The sequence below is a fragment of the Lissotriton helveticus genome, chromosome 6, assembly GCF_964261635.1.
Source record: "Lissotriton helveticus chromosome 6, aLisHel1.1, whole genome shotgun sequence".
NCBI lineage: Eukaryota > Metazoa > Chordata > Amphibia > Caudata > Salamandridae > Lissotriton > Lissotriton helveticus.
This window is the reverse complement of record NC_136067.1, coordinates 1,346,560,855-1,346,584,749: the sequence shown is the minus strand read 5'-3', so window position 1 is coordinate 1,346,584,749 and position 23,895 is coordinate 1,346,560,855. Positions and strand designations below refer to the sequence as shown.

Sequence of the window (23,895 nt, the reverse complement as noted above, 5' to 3'; positions counted from 1 at the left end):
GAAATATTTTAATGTCATGTTTGGTGAAGTGCAGGATTTCTTTCTTCCAAGTTCTCAGAACCATAAGGGAGGATAACATAGGTTTTGCCAACTGAAGTTTATCAAGGGAATGCCATGAGGTATCCCTTTTAAGGGACCGTGAAACCCATAGCTGAAGGAAATTAAAGCAACTTCTTGTTTTCTTTGCTCAGAAAGTGTGTGCATTAGAGGTCACTTTATCTCAGCCATATTCCTATCAAACCGGTGAGTAGAGTAGGATGAGACAGTGTTGAACCCTACAGAGAAAGAAGGAGGACCATTGCTGCCGGTCCACCAGCATCACAAATGGCGCAGTGTTGATGCAATAACGCTATCAGCACAGACACTACCTTTTAACTGGGGCTGAATGCAGTCTGAGCGGGTTGAAAATGTATTGACTTCCAGTTTGGTGGAAGACAAGCAACTGGCAGTTTCTGGCATCCTTTTTGTTAGGAGAGAAGCCAATGAACGGATATCACTAAACGATTAGCATTGGGTTTGTTTAAAAGAAGAGACCACAGCTTTCTTCCAGGATTTTGGTACAGCAGTTGTGATTAGTCAGATTACAGATCTCTTTAAGAATGACTACATCAGTATTCGGTTGGTCACTGGGGAAGCCTTTTGAAATGGAACTTCTGATAGGCATGTAGCTGCAGATCACTTACCTCTGAACTTCCAGGCTTCCGACTGGATCTTGAAGATTTTTATTAGCAGTACCCCTGCACACCAATAGGTGGTGTTGGTTGACTCAGCGTGAAGTCGTATGGTGCTGATGTATAGATGACGTATGTGATTAATCAAAGAGGACTAGCTTAAGTTGACCAAAGTGTTGCAGTACTCTAATTAGTTCTGTCACGGGCACCTTGTTGGTGTATTCATGAAGCCCTCACCCACCAACCTAGTTGGTGGCATGCTTCATCATTGGGCCCACCCAGTGACACCTAGTATGTCCCGGGTGTGCTACGACGCCTGATTACAGCAGAGCTGGTATATTGCTGAGAGTGCAGTGAGTGAGGTTGAGTGAGTTGTGATTTAAAACGGCTTGGTGGTGGTCCCAGTACCCGAGGGTAAATTAAATTTTAATAACTGGGCCGTCACCAGCGGTTAAAAGTAAGGCTACAGGACGCGTAAGGGTGGCGAGTTACTGCCCCCTGCGTCCTTCAGATGGTCGACATGTTTCAGCCAGTGCCTTGGAGTATTCTGGCTTTCATCAGGACCGTTTTTTAAAAGGTGTGGTGAAATAAAACAGACTTAGTGTTGTGGTACAGACTATGTGATACACTCACTAAGGCGTTTTTCTATATGTGAGAGGGGGATTCCCTTCTCATGCATACGCTTTGGGTTATTAGCCAAGGCTTCCTGGAGGGAAGCGGTAAGGGGATGGCCAGTCTTTCTGGTCAGTACCTGCCTTGTACCTGTTGTCCCGCCGTCGTCCTCCGGTAGCTGTAATCAGGCGTCGTAGCACACCCGGGACATACTAGGTGTCACAGTGGTGGGCCCGATGATAAAGCATGCCACCAACTAGGTTGGTGGGTGAGGGCTTCATGAATACACCAACAAGGTGCCTGTGACAGAACTAATTAGAGTACTGCAACACTTTGGTCAACTTAAGCTAGTCCTCTTTGATTAATCACATATAAACCCTTGGGGACTCGGACTAGCTATCTAGTCCTCTCTCTCCCTCTTGTTACACGCATAGATGACGTATGTGTCATCTATATAGGCCCACCTTGGCGAGCTGATGCTGCTTCTTTTATTTCAGCGCCGATCTGTTGAAGAGAGCTACCCCCTGTCATTTTTTGACAGTCTTTTTTTGACTTTTTGTTGAATCTTTTTTTGGATGTCCAGGAAGACCTTGGGTTTTAAACCGTGTGGCTCCTGCCACCGAGCTGTGTCGGTAATGGACTCCCACCTTGTGTGCCTTTGGTGACTAGAGCACGACTACAACCCAAAGTCGTGCTTCTACTGCCGGGCCATGGTGCTGAAAACTTTGAGGGAGCGGTCCCTAAAGCTGCTTGCCGCCCGGTGTCATGCGCCTCTGAGATCTCCTTGGAAATCTTGTTCTCGGTTGAGAGGAAGGTGGGATGCAAGACTTTGTCCTCAAATTCGAAATCTTTGCGAAGGTCGGGTGATCAGCACAAGAAGTTGAAGCATGCTTCGACTTCGCCCCATCCATCACACAACAAGACGGAGGAGTCTTGGGGTACAAGGCCCGCTCCGCCGAGCAGGTGCCTGGGTCAGCTCCGCGTTCCCCCTCCCTTTCCGGGGACTGGAGCAACCCACCACCCAGTTGAAATAATTCTATGCAGCAATCCGCCATTACTCTACAGTCATCCTATCTAACCGATAGATCCTTTTCAGTAGAACTGGGTGGCTCTAGTTCTAAATCTTTTTAATTGCCTTGCGGTGAGCCCCAGGGCTCGTCCCTGAGCCCTACACTGTTTAATTTTTACATGGCACCCTTGGCCTCGATGATTATGCAGTATGGTTTTTCCGTGGTCTCCTATGCTCATGACACCCAGGTGGTCGTGTCAATAGTAAACAACGAGGATGAGACAGCCGATCTCTTTAACAACTGTATCTCTCAGGTAAACACCTGGCTCCAGACCAATTGTTTGAAATTGAACGGTGAGAAAACTGAAATCTTGTTACTAGGCCCCAACCTTCCCGTCTGGTTGTCGAGATAGTGGCCGGCTAACCTGGGCGACTGTCCGACGCCAGTCTCCAAGGTCAAAAATCTAGGCGTGATCTTTGATGATAGACTGACATTTGACAGCCAAATTAACAAGCTCTCCGCCACTTTCTGTGGTATTTTAAAGATGATCCGTGAAGATCCGTTCTTTCATTTCACCAAAAGCTTTAAAGAATCTTGTAACCACCTTAGCGCTGTCCAGACTGGATTATGGTAACGCTCTCTATGTGGGGATACAGACCCAATATTTACAAAAACCACGACTGCAGAATGCCACAGCCAGATTAATATTGGACATCCCCAAATATGAATTAGTCTCACATCGACTAAGAACCCTCCACTAGCTCATAGTGGAAAAAGAATTAAATTCAAATCACAATGTATTGCATTCAAAGCGCTCCATTGCACAGGACCACTGTAGCGGAGATCGCACTTGAAATGGTACGTGCAATCCAGAAAACTAAGACCTTCTCAGTCAAAACTGCTACAAATACCCAAGTTTAAGTAGGTTCGATGGGGAGGTAGAAGTTTCCTTTTGGGAACTGCGAAAACCTGGAATCTCCTGCCATTATCGATAAAAAAAAAAACAGTACGTCACTTATCTCCTTCAGAAGACTACTGAAAACATGGCTATTTTGCAATTGACCTGTTGGAATCTCATAGGAATATGACTCTACCCGTTAACACAAATGTCCGGCCAAATCCAGCGCCAATACGCCTTCGGGCATTCGTTGCGCTATATAAATCGATAAATCAAATGACACCATGTGCGCAAATTTGGGTGTCCAGACCCTGCCAGCACGCCTTCGGGCCCTGCAGGCTCAGCTGAAGTTCCGCTGCAGAGGCTCCGACACCCAAGGCTCCTCATGGATCTGCACACTTTCATCCTTTGCTGACGCAACATCCAACGCAGAGACCCTCGACGTCGCCAGCCCCATTCTTATCCCAGATGACGTAGAGCCAGTCGGGTGTCCACCAAGACCAATGTCTTGACAGGTCATGCAGCCTGGTGTCTCCACTTCGGAACCGTTGCTGCCATTTAATGAGTCCTTGACAGATGTTCTTCTGGGGACCTGGTCCAAACCAACCCAGCACAGGGGCTCCTGTGAATAGAACCATCGCCTTGCACCAGGCAACCGAGCTTTCCTCACCTCCCACCCAACCCCTGAGAGTTTGTGGGTCCAAACCTCTATGTCCCGTGGCGCATTCCCTTTCTGTAGGGAATCCAAGAGATTGGATTGCTTCGGAAAAACACGTTTTTTCCACCAGCCCAGCATTGCGGTCAGTAAACACCACATGCCTATTGGCCCGTTACTCCCACTCTCTGTGGGAGGTGGTTGCTGAAGTACTGCCACAAGTGCTGGAGGACGCCTGAGCTGTCCTCTTCAAAGCTGTTGCAGACGGGTGAGATGCAGCAAAGTTTACAGTACGCTGTGGACTTGACACGACTGACTCGCTGGGCAGATCGATTTCCTTGATGGTGGCAGATGCCATGCCTGGTTGAGAATGTAGGAGAGTAGGGTCTGCTTCCTATGGTCACCCCACTTTTTGCTGTGATTCTCTGGTTTTTCGACTTTAGTGTGACTCTGGGCCTGCTAATCAGACCCACAGCCCAGCTGTTCTCTCTCTAAATTGATACCATGCACTTTCGGTGCATACTAGATTGGTTACTGGGTCACTCTTGTGAGCCCCTGTATAGTGTACCATAGGTACCCAGGGCATAGGTGTACCATAGGCCTACCAGGGGCTGCAGCATGTATTGTGCCACCCCTGGTTTTCCTTCCAGGTCTGTTCACATAGCGTGGGTAAGGTGGTGAAATCACCCCTTACTTAGATATAGTATACCTATATCTACCTTTACATATAAACACATATACACCTATAAGCCACTTCTATGGTAGGCCTCGACAATCCTGGAGACAGAGTGCTTGGTTCTATGTGAGAGGGTGCCCTAGCATGAGCTGAGCCCCTCTGCAGCTTTCGGAACCATCTCCTTATTGCTGTTCTATGATATAGCTGTGCCATATACTCTTTAAGTGCATTATAATCCTTGTGGTTAATGCTAACTTAGGTTTGGCTTTACCAAAACATGTTGTGTAAGGTGTCAAACACTTTGGAATACTACACCACCCCCCGCCAATTCTGGCGGCGGGGGTAGCATTCCACCCTTCTAGAGGGAAAAGACATGTAAGTTACTGCTTTACCCGGTTAAAGTTTAACAGAGCCTCAGCATCACAAAATGGATGCTGCTGCCACAGACACGAGTCTGACCTCCTGTTGGTGGGGGAAGCTCCAGCAAGGGCAGCCTGGACAATAGGTTTCCTGTCCAGGAAGGTGCCAGCACCTCTCCAGACAGGCGTTTTGTGTATTGGGGCAGCGAGGGCTGCGTTCAGTGAATGCATCTAGGCACTGCCTGGGGCACACAAGGTCCTCCATGCATAGCCCGGTTCAAACCAGTTGCTGGGGCACTCCAGCCCCAGCTCTGGCGTGAAACTGGACAAAGGGAAAGGGGTGTAACCACCCCTTTCTCAGGTCCACCCATAGGAGGGACCTAGTCAGGTAATCCAGCCCCCATCCTTAGTATAAGTATAGGAGCTGTGTCCCTGGGACTTTAGATTATCCTGGACGAATCTTTGTAAGACATATCTTGGACCTTCGACATTCCATTCTGACTGGAAGACGGAAGACATCTCCCTTGTGGTCAAGGAGTGACCACCCTGTGCAAACAGGCACCAACAGCAACTTTGCCGGTCTGCAGTTTCAAGGCTCCCGCTGGAACCCAAAGACTTTGCGACTCAAGAACTGGACTTCCAGACTTCTCTGACCCCGACCCACATCCACAGCAAAGCTGAAACCCGTGGCGGACACGAGAGACGTGGGACCGGACATCTTGGACATCCTGCATTTTGCTACCTGCACTCCTTTCCTGAAGCCTCAGTAAGTTGTGCATGGGGGTACGAGAAGCCCCAGCCCCGAGCATCATTTGAGCCGAAGCTCAGGCCCCACCACTCCGCGAGTTTCCCGTGGGCCCCGCCTTTACATTTGTGCTCAACGCGTCTTCCCGGCTCCTTGCCCATTGGCTAGTGAGCCCCCTGAAGACGCCATCTTGAATCTAACTTGCGATCCTGGTTGCTCCAGGCTTGCTCCAGCTTTCCTGAAAAGGAGAAGCGCCACAGACCTTGCTGGTCTGCAACAGAGCCAATCTCGACATCCTGCGTGGGTTGCGGTTGCCAAGGCTTGTTGGGTCAAATCCGGATACCGACACTGTAGTCATCTAGATCCATCGTGGGACAGCTCAAATCCAGCTTCCGGTCATTGTCGATGCCTCCTGGACCTCGTGGCTGAAGAGATAAACTCACCTTCTTCACCTTAAAGCACCCGATATCGCCTGGTTCCTTCCCGGTTCCTTCCTGGTCACTGGCTAGTGACCCAGACTTTGTCCCCTCTGCTTTCAGGTACTTCACATCTCCGATCCACCCTTGGATCCACCCAGACACTCTTCCTCTGGTCGCCTGCAGCACTTCTTTGCAGCCCTCCAAACGACGACGAAACCCGACACGAAGAGGCACCTATGCACCCAGCTTCCATGGGTGAGGTAACACGAGTACTCCGGTGCTCCCGTGGGTCTTGACTCTCGAAGTGTCCTAGTTTAAAAGGGTTCCGTCCTAGTCCATCCGGAAGTGTCATTAAACTGTAACTTTGTAACTTTTACGAACTCCATAGAAAGTCAATGGGAACCTGCGCCTGTGTTTAGACATTGCACGCTGCTCCCGGTGGTCTCCTACTTCCTAACCTTTGGTTGTTTAGTGTAGGCCCAGCTCTTCTACAGGCCCTAGGCCTGCTTTCTAACTCCCACTTGGTACTTATACCACTTTCTTAGTATATGGTTTGTGAGGCCCCTAGGGCATAACGTATACTGTGCAACATATCGTATATTAACTGTGTGACTTGTATTGAATTTTTACCTCTGACCTCATAAAGAGTGCAGAGGGATTGTGTTTAGATTAAATACATATATATTTGATATATACCTTGTGTGGTGTCCTTTCATTTGGTATTCATGGGATTATATATGGTAAAACAACTTGCTTAACTCGCCTACTGAAGTCTTAGCCTGAAGACTGCTGGGTCATGCTACCACTAGGATAGCTTTCTATAAGGTTGACTGTACAACCACCATCAATAAGGGTCGATTAGACTGGTACAAGGTGCCCACTAGAACTAGTGAACATCATATGCCAGGCTAAATTCTCACAGAAAACATTTGACTTCTCGGGGATTGTCCAAGTCAGCCTGATGGACATGCCCTTTGATGGCTCTTGTCTCTATGGAGACAGGGCGGGCGCAGCGCTAGATCGCTTCAAGGAGTCGCAAGCTGTTGCCAAATCATTGGGCCTCTCTGTATCATCCCGTCCTGCATCTGCCTTTCGCTCCTTTAGGGGCTTTCAACCATGCCAGCCCTATCCTAACCAAAGGGCCACACATGTTCAGGAACTTCTGCATGTCCATAGGCGCAGTTTACCCAGATCCCTTGGAACCAGTGGCCACAAGTGTGGTCAAGCCACAATCTCCTCTCCCTCCGCCACCTTCATAGTCCAATTTTCCCAGATCATGGGTGTCCAGTTATTCGCAGGATACACCACCGTCACCTCCACCACTGGCAGGACATCACCTTGGACAGGTGGGTTTTGCAAATAGTCTGAAAGGTCTACTTCCTCCCTTTCGAGACTACCCCTCCATGCTTCCATCATATGATCAGCTGACGGAAGATCACCTTACTTTGCTTCAAGTGGAAGTCAAAACTCTCTTGGCCAAGGGAGCTATACAGAGGGTTCCCCGGCCAGAAGTAGGCTGTGGTTGCTATTCCCACTACTTTCTGGTCCCCAAAAAGGACAGAGGCCTCCATCTGATCCTCTTTCTCAGAACCCTCAACTACTTCCTCAAAAAACAGAAGTTCAGGATGCTTACTCTGGCTCAGGTTCTGTCTGCCCTGCACCTGTAGCGTTGGATTTGCATGGTGCCTATTTACATATCCGCGTCCTGTTACCCATCGCTGCTACCTGCGGTTTATGGTAGGCCACAAGCACTTTCAGTTTTCCATGCTCCCCTTTGTCCTCACCAGTGCCCCTCGGGTGTTCACTAAGGAAATGGCAGTGGTCGTATCTCGTCTGCACAGATCCGGGCCTCCAGTCTTCCCCCATGTCGACAGCTGGCTGTTGAAGCTGAGCGCGCCCCTTGCAGTCTTCTCCCACCTCCAGACTACGCGAACCTCCTGCTTTCGCTGGCCTTCACTATCAACGTGCCGAAGTCGCACCTGACTCCCTCTCAGATGCTCTTTCAGCTGAGCCGTTATGGACATGGTGCAGTTTAATTCCTATCCTCCTGAGCGGCGAGTTGAGGATAATCGGGCTATGATACCGTTGTTTTAGCCTCTATCCGGAATTTCGGTGATAATGACTGAGGCTTCTGGCCCTCATGGCCTCCTGCTGGTGACTCATGCCAGCTGGCACATGCGGATTCTGCAGTGGGAACTGAGGTTCCAAAGGGCGCAGCATTGGGGAAATCTCACTGACCTGATCCAGATTTCGGAGGTAACTGCAAAAGATCTGCTGTCGTGGTTGACAAACCGCAATTGGGTCAGAGGCAGACCCCTCTCCCTTCCCAACCAGATCGCACAGTAGTGACAGATGCTTCACTTCTGGGATGGGGCGGCCATCGGGGGGAGGTGGAGATCAGAGGACTCTGGTCTCCGGCGGAAGCCGAGCTTCATATCAACTTGTTGGAGCTCCATGCAATACGATTGGCACTGAAAGCCTTCTTACCATCCTTCAAGAGAAGGCTCGTTCAGGTGTTCACGGAGAACACACCCTACACGTGGTATGGCAACAAACAGGGCAGGGTGGGGTCGTGGACCCTCTGCCAAGAGGCCCTGCGCCTTTGGACTTGACTGGAATAGCAGGGAATATCCCTGCTGGTTCAGCACCTGACCGGTTCCCTGAACACCAGGGTGGACAAACTCAGGCGTCGGTGCATAGCGGATCACGAGTGGCGTCTCCATCCGGAGGTGACACAAGGACTTTTTCATCAGTGGGGAGAGCCTTGGTTAGATCTGTTCGCCTCTGCTGAGAACACACAAAGTCAGCAGTTTAGCACGTTGGAGTTTCCAAGGTGGCTCTCGCTCAGCAACGCTTTTTTCCTCGAGTTGAGCTCCGGCCTTTCCGCCCATACCACTCCTGTCCAGAGTGCTCAAGGCAATCAGGAGCACAAGTCATTCTTGAGGTTTAGGGCGAGGCACGGAGAGTTTGGTTTCCCGAGCTACTGCAGATGAGCATCGATCCTCCTATTAGGCTGCCCCTTCGAGAGGATCTTCTGTTGCAGCAGTAGGGGAGGGTCCTCCATGCGAACGCGTCAACGCTCTGCCTCGTTGCGTGGAGATTGAGCGGCAACAGTTGATAACATTCGACCTTCCTCCCGAAGTGTGCAAGTTATTTTGCCAGTCAGGCGTCCCTCCACTAAGTCATTATACGCCTGCCGATGGCAAAAATGATGTCAATATTGTACAGAATGGTATATCGACCCTTTGTCTGCACCCCTCTCTGACATTCTGCTTTTCAGTCTGTCTCTAGCCAGGAGGGCTCTGCTCTGGACACTCTAAAGGGTTACCTTTCCACCCTTTCTGCCTTTTTGAGGTTGCCAGACCAACCGTCACTATTCAAGCCCCCTATTGTACATAGATTTCTGAAGGGGCTTACAACTTTGTTTCCCCTTCAGCTTTTATCATGCCCCAGTGGGACCTTGACTTGGTCTTCACTTAACTAATGTGTGCACCATTCGAGCTGCTACATAATTTCCCCCTCCAGCTGCTCACCATCAAGACAGCCTTTTTAGTGGCAATAACGTCTGCCAGGAGGGTAAGCGAGCTGCAGGTGCTTATTACCAGCCTCCTTACCTGACCTTCTTTCTAGATATGGAAGTGCTCCGCACGAGGGCTTCTTTTTTGCCTACACTTGTGACACCTTTCCACCTAGGGCAATCTGTCACTTTGCCCACCTTTTATTCTCCTCTGCATCCTTTTAATGAAGAACGTCTCCACCGTCTAGACCCAAAAACAACAGTTCGAGGCATGTGGGCTGCTAAATTCATATCTTAGCATTAGATCGCCGCCTAGTGTTGGGTCCGGATGATCGCACATTGTTGTCCTGGAAGAGTCTTCGAAGTATCCTGAGATAGGTGGCTCCTCCCCTGGACTACAGTGCGCATGGGCATCGGCTCCATCCCCAGATTGTTTTTTTCCGCCATTGGGTTCGGATGTGGTCTCGACGTCTCTCTGTCGAAACCGAGAAACACTAACTTTTAGCGGCCAAAAGGCCTCGTTTTTTGCATCGGTATTGTCTGCGCACGGTCTCGAGTCTTCCGTCTCTTGGAGCCGGAATAAGCGGAGTCTTGTTTCGCTTTTCGAACTTTGAGGCCTTCTCATCGCGACTCGACTGCAAAACTTTTCAGACATGGAGCGGAGCCCGTTTAAGTACTGCCCGCTTTGTGGGTCCAAGTACCCACACATCGATCTACACCCCGTCTGTAACAAATGCCTTTCGCCTGACCACGACGACGGCAAGTGCAAGGCCTGTGCACAGTTCCGCTCTAAGAAGACTCTCAAGCTTCGGCGCGCGGTGCGCATGGAAGCTAGACAAGCGGCCCCGGATCCGGAAAACATCTTCGGCGACCAAGATGAAGAGGACCAGGGTCATCTTCAGATCTCCCCACCCGAGACGGAGGTCGAGGCGGATCCGGTAGACGACGACGGAGTCGTGGGTCAAGGCCTTGAATACGTCGACGAGGTAGGAGACGACGAAGAGATTTATGGGGCCGCGGCGGATAGCTCAGGGGACGAGCTCTGCCCCGAAGGTTTCGAGGATACCGACCGGGTCACGGGATCGCCTGTAGGCCTTACCCAAGACCCAATGCCGCAAGCCACAGCCCCGCCTTCTGGCCCGGCCACGGACTTACTTGCTGAGCAGACTGTATCGAAACCGAAACCGAAAGCATCGGGATCGACTCCATCTAAAATGGCCGACCCGAAAACGATACCGAAACTTAAGGACTCGAGTGTCCCTAAGATGGCTGCCGTGCCAGCGAAGACGACTGTACCCACTAATCCATCGACTCCGTCGACCTCCGGTCCGCAGAAGTCGAAGAAGTCCGTCGATTCCGCTGCTGCTCATTCGAAATCGACGCCAGAGGAGGGGTCCTCTAAAAAAGATGGTCGGCACGGATCAACATCGGCGCCGCCGTCCAAGCCCGCCAAGGCCGGCTCCACGGAGTCTACGCAGGCGCACGGATCGAAGACTGGCACGTCTGCGCACCGGTCCCAGGACTCGGGGTCGGTGACAGCGGGATCCGCGTCGAAAGCCCACAAGGCCCACAAAGACGTCGGATCCGAGGGAAAGGTCAAAACATCCTCGTCAGCTCCAAAACCAACTGAGAGTGAGCCGTCCCTCATCGCCGCATCACTACAGCGAATCAGGGAGAAGGCCTCTGCTCCGTCGGCTCCGATTTCGTCGCCGCAGGCACAAACGGACAATCCAGCGAAGCCTTCTGGCAAACTTCTTTTTGTTTTGCCGCCAAAGGAGGCGCCGAAAGCCTTTTCCACCAAATCGGCACCGAAGAAGACGGTTTCTTCAACGGCTGGCCCACTTCCACGTCGGGTACTCGAATCAGAGGATGATTCAGAGCATTTCATCGACGCAGACACCGGCAAATTGACCCTCTATAAGAGAAAAATATCTTCAGAGCCAGTGGACTCATATGTCATCCCACTGAAAAAGAAAAGGGTGCCCCTTGATGCTTCAGGCCTCACGGAACCAATCCAGCCTCCTCCTAGACGGAGCCCTACTCCCTCACCAGAACACTCTGCGGGTGAGGGGTATGATGAGGATGAGCAATACAATTTCCCTATCAATGAACCAGATGCACAACCGGATTCATATGATGACATTGGTGACCAGGGCACCCAAAATGTGGGGCAGGACCCGCAGCTTTTTAATGCACGTGCATCCCCAACTGAGGATTCAGCAGGTTTTCACACGCTACTTGAGAGGGCAGCGGCCAATCATGATGTGGACATGCATGCTGACCCGATAGAAGAAGACTTCCTTTTCGACACATTCTCAGTCTCTGAAAGGACAGTAAAGACGCTGCCTATGCTTAAAGGAGTCCTCAAGCATGCTGGGGATATCTTTAAGGAGCCTACCAGGGCACGAGTGGTCAATCCACGCATTGAAAAGAAGTACAGACCTGCACCTGCGGACCCCGCATACATTCGGGGACAGTTGCCACTGGACTCTCTTGTGGTCGCCAATGCCAGGAAACGTGCCAACTCCCAGACAACGGGTGAAGCTCCTCCCCCGGATAAGGAGTCCAAAGTGCTAGAGGCAGGGGGCAAAAGAGTAGCTGCGCAGGCCGCAAACTTTTGGCGCATTGCCAATACACAAGCACTCTTAGCACGTTACGATAGGGCGCATTACGACACCCTAGAACAGGTTATACAACACCTGCCTCCAAAGTTCCAAGAAGGCACCAAACTGCTTATTGAGGAGGGGAAGCTAATCTCAAACGCAGCCATCAAGTGTGCACTTGACGCCGCAGACACAGCTGCTAGAGCTATCAACACTAGCGTTATGCTGAGACGACAGGCGTGGCTCCGCATCTCGGGGTTTAAACCAGATATTCAGACAACCATTCTTAATCAGCCAGTCAATCCTGATAGTCTGTTTGGTCCAGATGTTGACACCACCCTAGAAAAAATAAAAAAAGACACAAACTGCTAAGTCCATGGGGGCCCTACAGTCGCAACAGTTTCGTGGCAACAATTTTCGTCGCTCAGGTGCACGTGGAGTCACCAGAGGACAAATGGGTCAACAATCTCAGTTCTCAAAAGGTGGAGCACAATCCTCGTTCCAAAAACAGAACAAGGGAGGTTACAGAAATAACAGCAACAGAGGTCGCGGCAGAGGAAACAACAGCTCCCGCTCCTCTACCCCAAGCAAACAGTGACTCTCTGTCACTGCCCCCCGACCACTTAACACCTGTCGGGGGGAGACTGCAGCAGTTCCTGCCCGTCTGGAGAAACATCACCACAGACAGGTGGGTGCGACAACTAGTCCAGTATGGTTATTGCCTAGAGTTGAAATCCACTCCACCCAACATCCCGCCAAGGCAAAGGCCTATGTCCGCAGAGCACTTGCTCTTATTGCAGCAGGAAGTAGTGGTGATGCTACAAAAAGGAGCAATCGAGCTCGTGCCGGTGGGGGAGGAAGGCACGGGGGTGTATTCCCTGTACTTCCTTATTCCAAAGAAGGACGGATCTCTCAGACCCATTCTAGATCTACGCCCCCTCAACCTGTACATACTGTCAGAACATTTCCACATGCTTACACTGCAGCAGATTCTTCCCTTGCTAAACCAAGGAGACTTCTTAGCAACCTTAGATCTCAAGGATGCTTATTTCCACATTCCACAACACCCGTCCCACAGGAAATACCTCAGGTTCACTATTCAAGGCAAGCATTACCAGTTCAAGGTCTTACCCTTCGGAGTCACCACAGCCCCAAGGGTGTTTACCAAGTGTCTGGCGACAGTAGCAGCGCACCTCAGGAGGCAGAACATCCATGTCTACCCCTACATCGACGACTGGCTCGTGCAAGCCAAGTCGGAACAGTGCGCCGCGGACATGTCGACTACAATTCACCTTCTTCACGATCTGGGTTTCTCGCTGAACTACCCAAAGTCGCATCTACAACCAGCACATGTCCGGCAGTTCCTAGGTGCGACGATCAACACCCTGACGGCCATGGCTCAGCCAAACCAGGTCAGGATAGACAGCATGCAGTCTCTGATCCAAAAGTTCAGACCACAACACTCGCTTCCGGCGAGAGTATTCATGCAGTTGATAGGCATGATGGCCTCCTGCATCTTCATAGTCCCTCACGCACGGTTACATATGCGCCCGCTCCAGGAGTGCTTAGCGAATCAGTGGACACAGGCTCAGGGGCAATTGACAGACCTAGTGTTGGTTACCAGTCGGGCATACGACTCTCTGCATTGGTGGACTCCACACAACCTTTGCAAGGGCCGACTGTTCCAAGAGCCTGTGCCGCAGATCATCCTGACAACGGACGCATCTCTCCAGGGATGGGGAGCTCATCTGCTCACTTACACAGTGCAGGGACTATGGACGACGCAGCAGCAGAAGATGCACATCAACTATCTGGAACTGATGGCAATCTTCATGGCGATCAAGTCCTTCATTGTACATCTGTGCAACAAGGTAGTGTTAGTCCGGACGGACAACATGACTGCGATGTACTACATTCAAAAGCAGGGAGGCACCCACTCGCCACAGCTGTCTCATCTGGCTCAGAGCATGTGGAAGTGGGCCATTCAGAGGAACATTTTCCTCATGGCAGAACACCTCCCAGGGAAGGACAACCAGATGGCGGATCTGCTCAGCAGGTACAGCCATCAAATGCACGAGTGGGAGATACACCCATCTGTCCTCCACCCGTACTTCCAGCAGTGGGGTCATCCGGAGATAGACCTGTTTGCCACAAAAGAAAACGCAAAATGCCAACACTTTGCCGCCAGGTTCCCTCACCCACAGTCGCAGGGGAATGCGATATGGATGAACTGGTCAGGCAAATTTGCGTACGCTTTTCCGCCAGCCCCTCTGATACCGCTGGTCGCAAGAAAGCTAAGACAGCACGCGATGACTCTCATCCTAGTTGCTCCAACGTGGGCGCGCCAGGCTTGGTACACCACGTTCCTCGAACTCTCAGTGGTGCCGCATCAAAGACTGCGCCTGACTCCCAGTCTTTTGACGCAGAACCATGGAGAAATTCAGCATCCAGATCCGCAACAGCTCAACCTGGCGATCTGGCTCCTGAAGTCCTAGAGTTTGGATACCTTAACCTACCTCCAGAATGCATGAACATCATCAAGGAGGCAAGGAAGCCAACTACCAGAGCATGCTATGCTGCAAAATGGAAGCGTTTTGTCATTTACTGTACAGCCAATGACATCAACCCGCTAGATGCATCTATCCCCAACATCATTTGCTATCTGTTGCATCTTTACAAGTGCAATCTAGCGTACACTTCCATTCGGATACATCTATCCGCCATAGCGGCTTATCTTCAAAACAGGCAGCATCTCTCTGTCTTCAGAGTGCCCGCCATTAAAGCCTTCCTTGAAGGTCTGAAACGAGTCATTCCCCCAAGAACACCGCCAGCTCCGGTGTGGAACCTCAATGTCGTTCTCACCAGACTGATGGGACCGCCATTTGAGCCGCTGCACTCGTGTGAACTCCAGTTCCTTACGTGGAAAGTAGCTTTCCTGGTAGCTATTACGTCTCTGAGGCGTGTCAGTGAGCTGCAAGCGCTCACAATCCAAGAGCCATTCATTCAAATTCATCCAAATAGGGTAGTGCTACGCACTAACCCCAAATTCCTACCGAAGGTGGTGTCACAGTTTCATCTCAACCAAACTATTGACTTGCCAGCATTCTTTCAAAACCCGCAAACGGTGGCAGAAAGAATGCTCCATACCTTAGATGTACGGAGGGCGTTGATGTACTACATAGACAGAACACAACCCTTTAGAAAGACAAAACAACTTTTTGTTGCCTTCGCACCACAACACAAAGGCAACCCTATTTCCAAAGCAGGGATAGCCAGATGGATTGTTAAGTGCATCCAGATATGTTATCAAAAGGCCAAGCGCACTTTAACAATACCCCCAAGGGCGCACTCCACACGCAAACTGGGGGCATCCATGGCTTTCCTAGGGAACATTCCTTTGGAGGATATTTGCAGAGCAGCCACGTGGGTTACACCACACACCTTTACAAAACACTACTGTGTTGATGTGCATTCCAAGCAGCAAGCTGCTGTAGGACAGGCTGTTCTCAAAACACTTTTTCAGGTTTCTGCAGCTGGCACGGGCAACCGCCGCTGATGGAGGGACTGCTATGTATTCTATGCTAAGATATGAATTTAGCAGCCCACATGCCTCGAACTGAATATGCTACTTACCAGTATGCATCTGTTCTTGGCATGTAGGGCTGCTAACATTCATATCGCCCGCCCTCCTCCCCGGTGCCTGTCGCAGCTGCAGATATACTATTGTATTTATTCATTAGCATGGACATCCTTTACACTTTTCACTCCATCTTCTGCCACAATGGCGAAAAACAATCTGGGGATGGAGCCGATGCCCATGCGCACTGTAGTCCAGGGGAGGAGCCACCTATCTCAGGATACTTCGAAGACTCTTCCAGGACAACAATGTGCGATCATCCGGACCCAACACTAGGCGGCGATCTAATGCTAAGATATGAATGTTAGCAGCCCTACATGCCAAGAACAGATGCATACTGGTAAGTAGCATATTCATTACCGTTCTATGTGACTGCACTAAAGAGTTCCAGGTGGATGACCAACTCCTTGACGGGTACATTGGAGCAAAGAAGGAACGTTCTGTACAGAAGAGACCATCTCACGATGGGTTATCCTCCGCATTCATATTTGTTATGCTCTGGCAGAGAAACGTCCTCCTGAAGGTCTCGGAGCTCATTCCACTAGGTCTGAGGCAGCCACCACGGTTCTTCAGCGTGGTGTCCCGGTTCTTGACATCTGCCAGGCGGCTATGTGGGCATCCCTGCACACTTTTGCCAAGCATTATTGCCTGAACAATCAGGCCCATTGGGAGGGCCTCTTTGGTCATTCAGTCCTACAGGACTTTCTGGTTTAAACTTTCCGCAGTCCCTCCTCCGGGATGGTATTGCTTGGGTATCTGTTCACAGATAAGGAATCTGCAGCTAGATGTCTCTATCAGATGGAGAAGTTACTTACCTTCGGTAACGCTTTATCAGGTAGAGACATGTTCTACCACCGATTCCTTACTGATCCACCCCTCCTCCCCGCATTGCGGATCAGTTCTTCATGTCACGGCTGTTCCCCTTCACAGCCCTCGTTGTTTAAACACACCACTGTCCGCTAACTTCATGGCTCCGCTCTTCTGGCATGGAATAGAAAACATTTTGTTGAATAAGGTTAAGCAAACTATTTTCCAAGGTTACTTTGACCCAACGCCTTTAAAGCATGCTGTGTTAAGATGACAAACTAGGCAGTGCTATGTTGAAAGAATGTATCTAAATCATGGCGTGGTCTGAAAATAGCGGACAGGGACTTTTAAGTATTCGACAACTTATTGCAACAAGTTTAGATATGATGCAGTATGTGATTCGCAAAGAGAATGTTCAGTGACCAGCAATTTGTGTGAAGTGGATGCATCAAGTAAGTTAGATGAACCCGAGAACCGTTTTACTCCACCTTATGGGAAAATAAAAGTAAGAACAGTGTAAACCACAAAACAAGCAAATACAGGGGTAAACTACAAAGGTGTTAAAAGCGGACTTATTTTACTTGCACACTAACCTGCATAAACCGCTTCTAAGCTAACCAAAGATAAAAGCCTTTCTTAATTGGCACAACCAAACGCCATCAAATCCACTCGGTTGTTTGATGACGCACACACATCAGCACAAAAAAGGCACCAATTTGACAATCCACCACAAAATCTTAATTTGTAGTAAGCACTAAGTAAATGCCAGTACCGTATTTTCCGGCGTATAAGACGACCCCCTACTTTTCTTGAGAAAATGTAGGTTTCGTGCTATACTCGCCGTATAAGACTACCCCCACTTCCAGCGCAGTCCAACGCAGTCCTGCATAGCCATTTTGAGAATTTATTTTGGGCTTTTTAGTGATTCTAGTCCTCCTCCGTGTGGGTGAGCAGTAAGGCTTTATCAGAGGACAGTGTTAAGAGTTTATTGTACACACTCAAAGACTGAACTCAAACAAATTGGTTGTATAAACAATATTGCTTTAGTCACGATATTTTTATTTAGAACCATATGAAAAACAGTCACATGTAAACATAAGGCTGTTTGTCATCAAACATGTACGGTAAACATAAAACAGTGCAAGTGGATTAAACTTTTCATAACTCCAAGTGATTTTTACAGGATTTGCCGACGTTCCCTTTAAAAGCCTTCAAAATCCTCCTCTTCGTCATGTGACATCATAAGTAAATCAATGAGATCTTGTGGTACATCTGTAAAGCAGTCATCATATGGATCTGGTAATTCCGTATCAGATGGTGTGGTCTCGGCTTCGGCTTCCTCTTCATCTTGCCACAAGTAGTCGTCCTCCATACCATCTAATGAATTTGATATGCCACACTTTTTGAAAGACTTTATGACTGTTTCTGCATCGATATCATTCCAGGCTTTTATGACCAACTTGCAAAAAACATCCAACTGTGGAGCACGCATGTTTCCTCCTTTTGTGAATGATTTTTCGCCGCTAACCATCCACTCATTCCACTGTTCTCGAATGCGATCTTTAAATGGCTTGTTTAGGCACACATCCAGTGGCTGTACCAACGATGTCAATCCTCCAGGAATAACTGCAGCATCTGTTTTTATTCTTGCCAGCCTTTGCTTGGTGCTGGGAGTTAAATGAGCCCTGAACATATCCCACACCAGTAGACTACGTTTTTGAAGAAGTCCACCTGGTCGCCTGCTCCATACATTATCAAGCCATAGCTTTACCCCTTCTTCATCAATCCAGCCTTTTTGATTCACATGTACAAAACAACCAACAGGAAACTTGAGTTTCGGCATTGTTTTTCTTTTAAAAAATAACCATTGGTCTCAGTTTGGCGCCATCAGCTGTGCATGCTAGTACCACTGTAAAACTGGACTTCTCATGTCCTGTTGTTTTTATTTAAATTGTTTTTTCACCTTTTGGATGGACAGTTTTGTTTGCAACCATATCAAAATTCATTGGAGTTTCATCCATATTTCCGATACTACTCAGCGCATAGCCATGTTCATTGCGCAGCTTAATAGCGTAGCGATGGAAACTATGTATATTGGCATCAAGATCTGCAGGTAATTTTTGTGCAATTTTCGTCTTTTGCCTCAATACCAGATTATGCCTTCCCAAGAATCTAGTACATCAGGATACAGTGGCCTTAAATCTGTTGCTGAGATCTGGGTTAGATTTGGCCCACTGAAGTGCAAACAAACGTATTTTATTTCGTGTCACTACATAACCGCTTTGGCGTTGCTCATTCACCATTTCAGCTACATGTTTTTCGAGTTCTGGCCAATGTGGGGTGCCTTTTCTTAATGCACACTTACCCCTGGGCATACTCCTTAATGCTTTTTCATTTGCTTTCCAGTCCCGAACCATCTTTTCTGTTACTCCATATTGTCTTGCAGCAGCACAGTTATTATGTTCCATGGCAAAATTTACGACTTTAAGTTTGTAACTGGCTTCATATTTCTTCCTTCTGTTTGCTGCTGCTGGAGCCATGATGGGTTCGTGACTGTCAGCCATTTGCATACTGTATGTACTGGTGTTGTACTGTATGAACCAGTACAGATACTGGTGCTGTGCTGTACTGTCTTCACCACCACATGTATCTGCTCACCAGATTGACTGCCTTTCCTGTCTACAACAACCGGCCAATCATGGCAAGCGATGTACTGGTACTGGTACCGGTATTTCCTGTGCACACTGCATACAAACTCTGCTTGGATTTGGAGGTTTGTAGTTCCTCTCGTGTCCTAAAACGTGTTGTTAGTGTCATCTTTACTATGTGCTCACACTACAGGCCCTATCCAAGCATCTCCTTTCATTAAACAGCCATGCAGAACAGTGCATTTCAGGTATGTGTATCAAAAGAAGGTGTGTAAGGATTCTTAAAAACAAATGCAGTGTTTGTGATTCATCAGGAATGTACAGTACAATAAACACCCTATAAAAATATCATAAATGCAACAAAACATTATGTACCGGTACTGTATTGCCGGCGGGATCTTTCTACAGTCCCCTTTCAATGCCCATGAACTGAGATGACGTGCGGTACTGACGCTCCTCTCCTTCCGATGAAAGTGAGATTTATGGCCACATCGGAAGGAGAGAGAGACGCCAGATCAGCGCGTGTGCCCGCTGTGTCTCTAGACTAAACACGCAGTTAGAAAATACCGAAATGCCCTGTGAGATCCTGCTCCCATCGGCACTACGGCACTACAGGACTGTAAGAGATTAGAGAGACGCCGGATCAGCGCAGAGAGAGACGCCAGATCAGCGCATGTGCCCGCCCGCTGTGTCTCTAGACTGAGCACGCAGTTCGAAAATACCGAAATGTCCCGTGAGAGCCTGCTCCCATCGGCACTACGAGACTGTACACTTTTGTCATTTTTTATTCATGTACCGTAACTTAACTTAAAGTTTGCTTTTGTAATTTGTTCTGTTGTAATTTTCTCCTCGTGTATCATTGCTGGTCCTATTGTGAAGCGCTCTTGACACCTTCGGGTAAAATCCGCGCTATGTAACATCGCTTACGGTAAATAAAGTATGGTACAGCTAGAGGGGATTGTAGTATAGGAGGGCTCGTGGGTGCTGACTTGGTTCTACTTGATTTTTGCTCCAAATTCAAAGTCGGTGGAGCGTTGCTTCTACTCCTAAAAATTTGGTTCCTGGCGTACAAGACGACTCCCGACTTTCGAGAATATTTTATGGGGTTACAAAGTCGTCTTATACACCGGAAAATACGGTAATATAAATTGGCTTATGGATGTGGTTGGCTGAAAGTTTTTCAGTGCGAGCAGCCTTTCCCAGCTGGGTTAACTCCATTATTGGAAGTACTAATTCTTACTAACATGCATTGCTGAATTGATTATCATTGATTGGAAAGTGTTTGCTGTTCTCATTTTTATTTCTTTGTTTTCAGCGTTTTGCTGCTGTAATTATGCGAATAAGAGAACCACGAACTACTGCACTTATATTCAGTTCTGGGAAAATGGTTTGCACAGGCGCTAAAAGGTAAGTCTTGGCGCAAAAGCGTATTATTTTCTGTAAAGTTGCCGAGGGATGTTGTCCGCTCCTCTAGGAAATTTGAGCCATTCTTGCCAATATGGAATTAAACTATAATGAAATGTTTCCAAATATTGAGAATAAGTTTGCATGCAGGGGTCAGCAATAGGTCCAATAATAATCAGTCAGCTTCAGTATTTAATTGGTGTCTAAGTGATCGAGTTGTATATATGAGAATTCCTGGGTGGGTTTAATACACAGAATTTAAAGATATTGACCAAGTGTTTCTGTTTAATGGGGCAATTAAAGAGCATATGGGCCAAATCGCCATTGTGTATACCACAATTTCAACACTTAGGGTCTTGTAAGAGGTTGTGAAGTTTGACCGCGATCCAGTTGGATCTATTAATAGTCATGAATTTGATTTGGAAAATAGCTGATTAAATCATATTTGTGAAAGTGGATCTGTAGATATGTTTCCAGTCAAATTTTATATTGCTGTGATTTGATTCTGTTTCCTAGTTTTGCTCTTTACAGGTATAGGCTCTGCAGCGGATTAGGGAGGAGTATCTCTGGACACTGTCTCCGGTTTTTGTATAGGCCACTAATTATGTAGTGAGTGTGGGACTATTCTTTAGTAATGGGTTCTTTGAAATGTGGATTGTTAGCTTCAAGAATTTATAAAAGTCCAAATTATCTAGTTCGAATTGTGACTGTAAATTGGAGAAGTTCAGTGGCAGGGGAGGGTCAAAGATGTTTGACCAGATTAATCCCTTTTTTTGACCAATCGGGCCAGAGTATCGGGTAGCCATCACATTTAATTGTGAGGTTGAACCATATGAATGCCATGTTAGAATTACAGATTTTGTTGTTCGAAAGATAGTCCTGCCATCAGATAGCTTTTTTTTAGTGTTATGCATGCTATACCTGGAGTGAGGTATGTGGAAAATGTGCATTATCAGAAATGCACCAATAGGTTTGCTGTTTGAGTGTTTTCTCCAGCCTTACCCAGACTGGTTAATAATCTGTTCCTTCAAGAAACCAGTTAGTGCCTTGCTTAAAGAGATAGGCTGTTTGGAAATTCCTAAAGTTGGGGAGACCTATCCCTCCTTTGTCTTTAGACAGTAAGTTTAAGTAAAATTCTCATTTTTATTACTTAAGTGGCGTTGATCTTTGTTAGAAAACCATCAGATGGGGACATGGCGAGCATACTAATGAGGTAATTAACGAAGTGGGTGTCTTTTTAGTGACTCACTTCTTCCCCACCAAGAGAAAAGTTTGGGCGCCCATCCAGGTAATTAATTTCCTTGAATAATGTCTTTGTTGAACTGTAAGGTAGTGATGACGTCATTAGAGAATTCTATTCCAAAGTATTTTATGCAGCCAGTCAGCAATGGAAAACTGGAGTTGCCCAAGATATCATTATTTCCACAATTCTTGAGAAGCTTAACTTCGATTTGTCCTTATTGAGTGTGTATCCCAATATCTCTTAAAGTTCCTGAATTGATGTCATTAAGGCGGTGATGGAGGATGGCGCATTCTCAGTGGTAACAAGAATTTCATCTCCGTATGCAGCTATCTTCACCCTGGTGTCGCCAAATGATACACAGGTAATATCTTTGTTCTCTCTCAGGTGGTATAGGAATTAATCTAATGCCAATAGGAATAGATGTGGTGATGGAGGCAGCCTAGCCTGGTCTCTTATTACAGAGTGTGATAGAGATAGTGCCTCCTGCTCTAACCTTAGCGACTGGTTTGTGGTAGAGAGACATAATCATACGGATCAGGGGCTCCCTGAGACAAAATTTCACAAAGGCCGAATTTAAATATTGCCAGTCAACTTTATTGAACGCTTTTTCTGCATCCCGTGTGATTGCTACGGTGGGCACTTTGTTGTTTTGGCTTTTTCTAGAATTTGACAGAGTATTCTTGTGTTGTTGCTCAAGAGTCTATTCTTCAGAAATCCCACTTGGGAGGGGTGAATGAGTTCAGAAATGTATTTTTGTAGTCTGGTAGAGAACATTGTAGCATATATTTTATTATCCAGATTGATTATTGAGATTGGCATATAATTTTTGGGGAGCAGAGGGTCCTTACCCTCCTTGGAGATCACCATAATTGTAACCTTCGCCGTCGTACCCAAGACCTGGCGAGAATTGGCGAAGTGTGTGTAGAGTCATAAGGGTGGGATAAGTGTTTAAGAGAAGGATTTCAAGCATTGTGCATTATACCTATACGGACAGGGGGCTTTGCCGGTTTTAAGTATTTTCAATAGCATCTGTTATTTCTTGTGTTATTGAGTCATTAATTGTCTCCCTTTTTACATCTGTCAGTTTGGGCAATTTGACTATATCCAAGTATATTTTGCATTTTTTGGGTTCTAATGTAGTATTATCTTCATAAAGGGGACTGGTAAACGTCTTTGAAAGCCTCTGCTCTTTTATTTGGATTAGTTTGTATAGGGCCCTTATCATCTTTGATGGCATTAATGGCATATTTTTGTAATCTGTTTTCTGAGGTATGATACTAAGTTCTTGCCCGCTTTGTTGGACTCACATAGTCTAGTGCTTTTTAGGTCGGGCCTGAGCCAATGCGCTTGCGCATTGCTCCGGCGAGATTATAGTAAGCGGAAAAGAACAGTCTACCAAAACGGCTGCGGATCGCATACAGTTCATGTGATCCATGCGTGTGCACACATAATGCCAGCCACATAACACACCACCATTTGTCTGTGCCTCGGCATCAGACTTCAAAAGCTGACACTCCCCCGCCCACCCCCCTGCCACAGCAATGCCGAGAGCTTGTTTCTGGAAGAAAGTGAAAGCCTACCGTGCTTGTTTACAGTAGCCTTGCTCCTCAAATGCTGTTGCTGTGTTGCCATCTCTCTAGGGACACTCAGCTTGAAAACACTCGACTTGCTAGCTGCAATGCTACATCTGCTATGCTTTGCCTTTAGACACGTTGATCCCTCGCAGACTGTGCTGACTGCCCCTTCTGATTCTGAAACTGACCAACGCAGTCACCACGCAGTCTCTTCTCTGTCTTATGATGTCTGCCCTGCCACCATTTACTTCGGACCCTCACCCCTCCTCACCCTCACACCCCCACACACCCTCACCCTCACAAACCCGCACCCTCACCCCGTCACCCTCACCCTCCCTCCCTCACCCACCCTCACCTTCACCCCCTCACTCTCACACCCCCTCACTCTCACACCCCCTCACTCTCACACCCCCTCAC

The 23,895-nt window shown here is 48.1% G+C and overlaps 1 protein-coding gene across 2 annotated transcripts in view; it reads left to right on the top strand.

Annotated features, from left to right (window-relative positions):
• Window positions 1–23,895, top strand: part of TBP (TATA-box binding protein) — a 318,951-nt gene that overhangs the window by 146,782 nt on the left and 148,274 nt on the right. For both annotated transcript variants that reach the window (XM_078649079.1, XM_078649080.1), the window contains one exon: window positions 20,573–20,664. In XM_078649079.1, coding sequence (XP_078505205.1) covers window positions 20,573–20,664 — 92 coding nt within the window. The remainder of the gene's footprint in view (window positions 1–20,572; window positions 20,665–23,895) is intronic.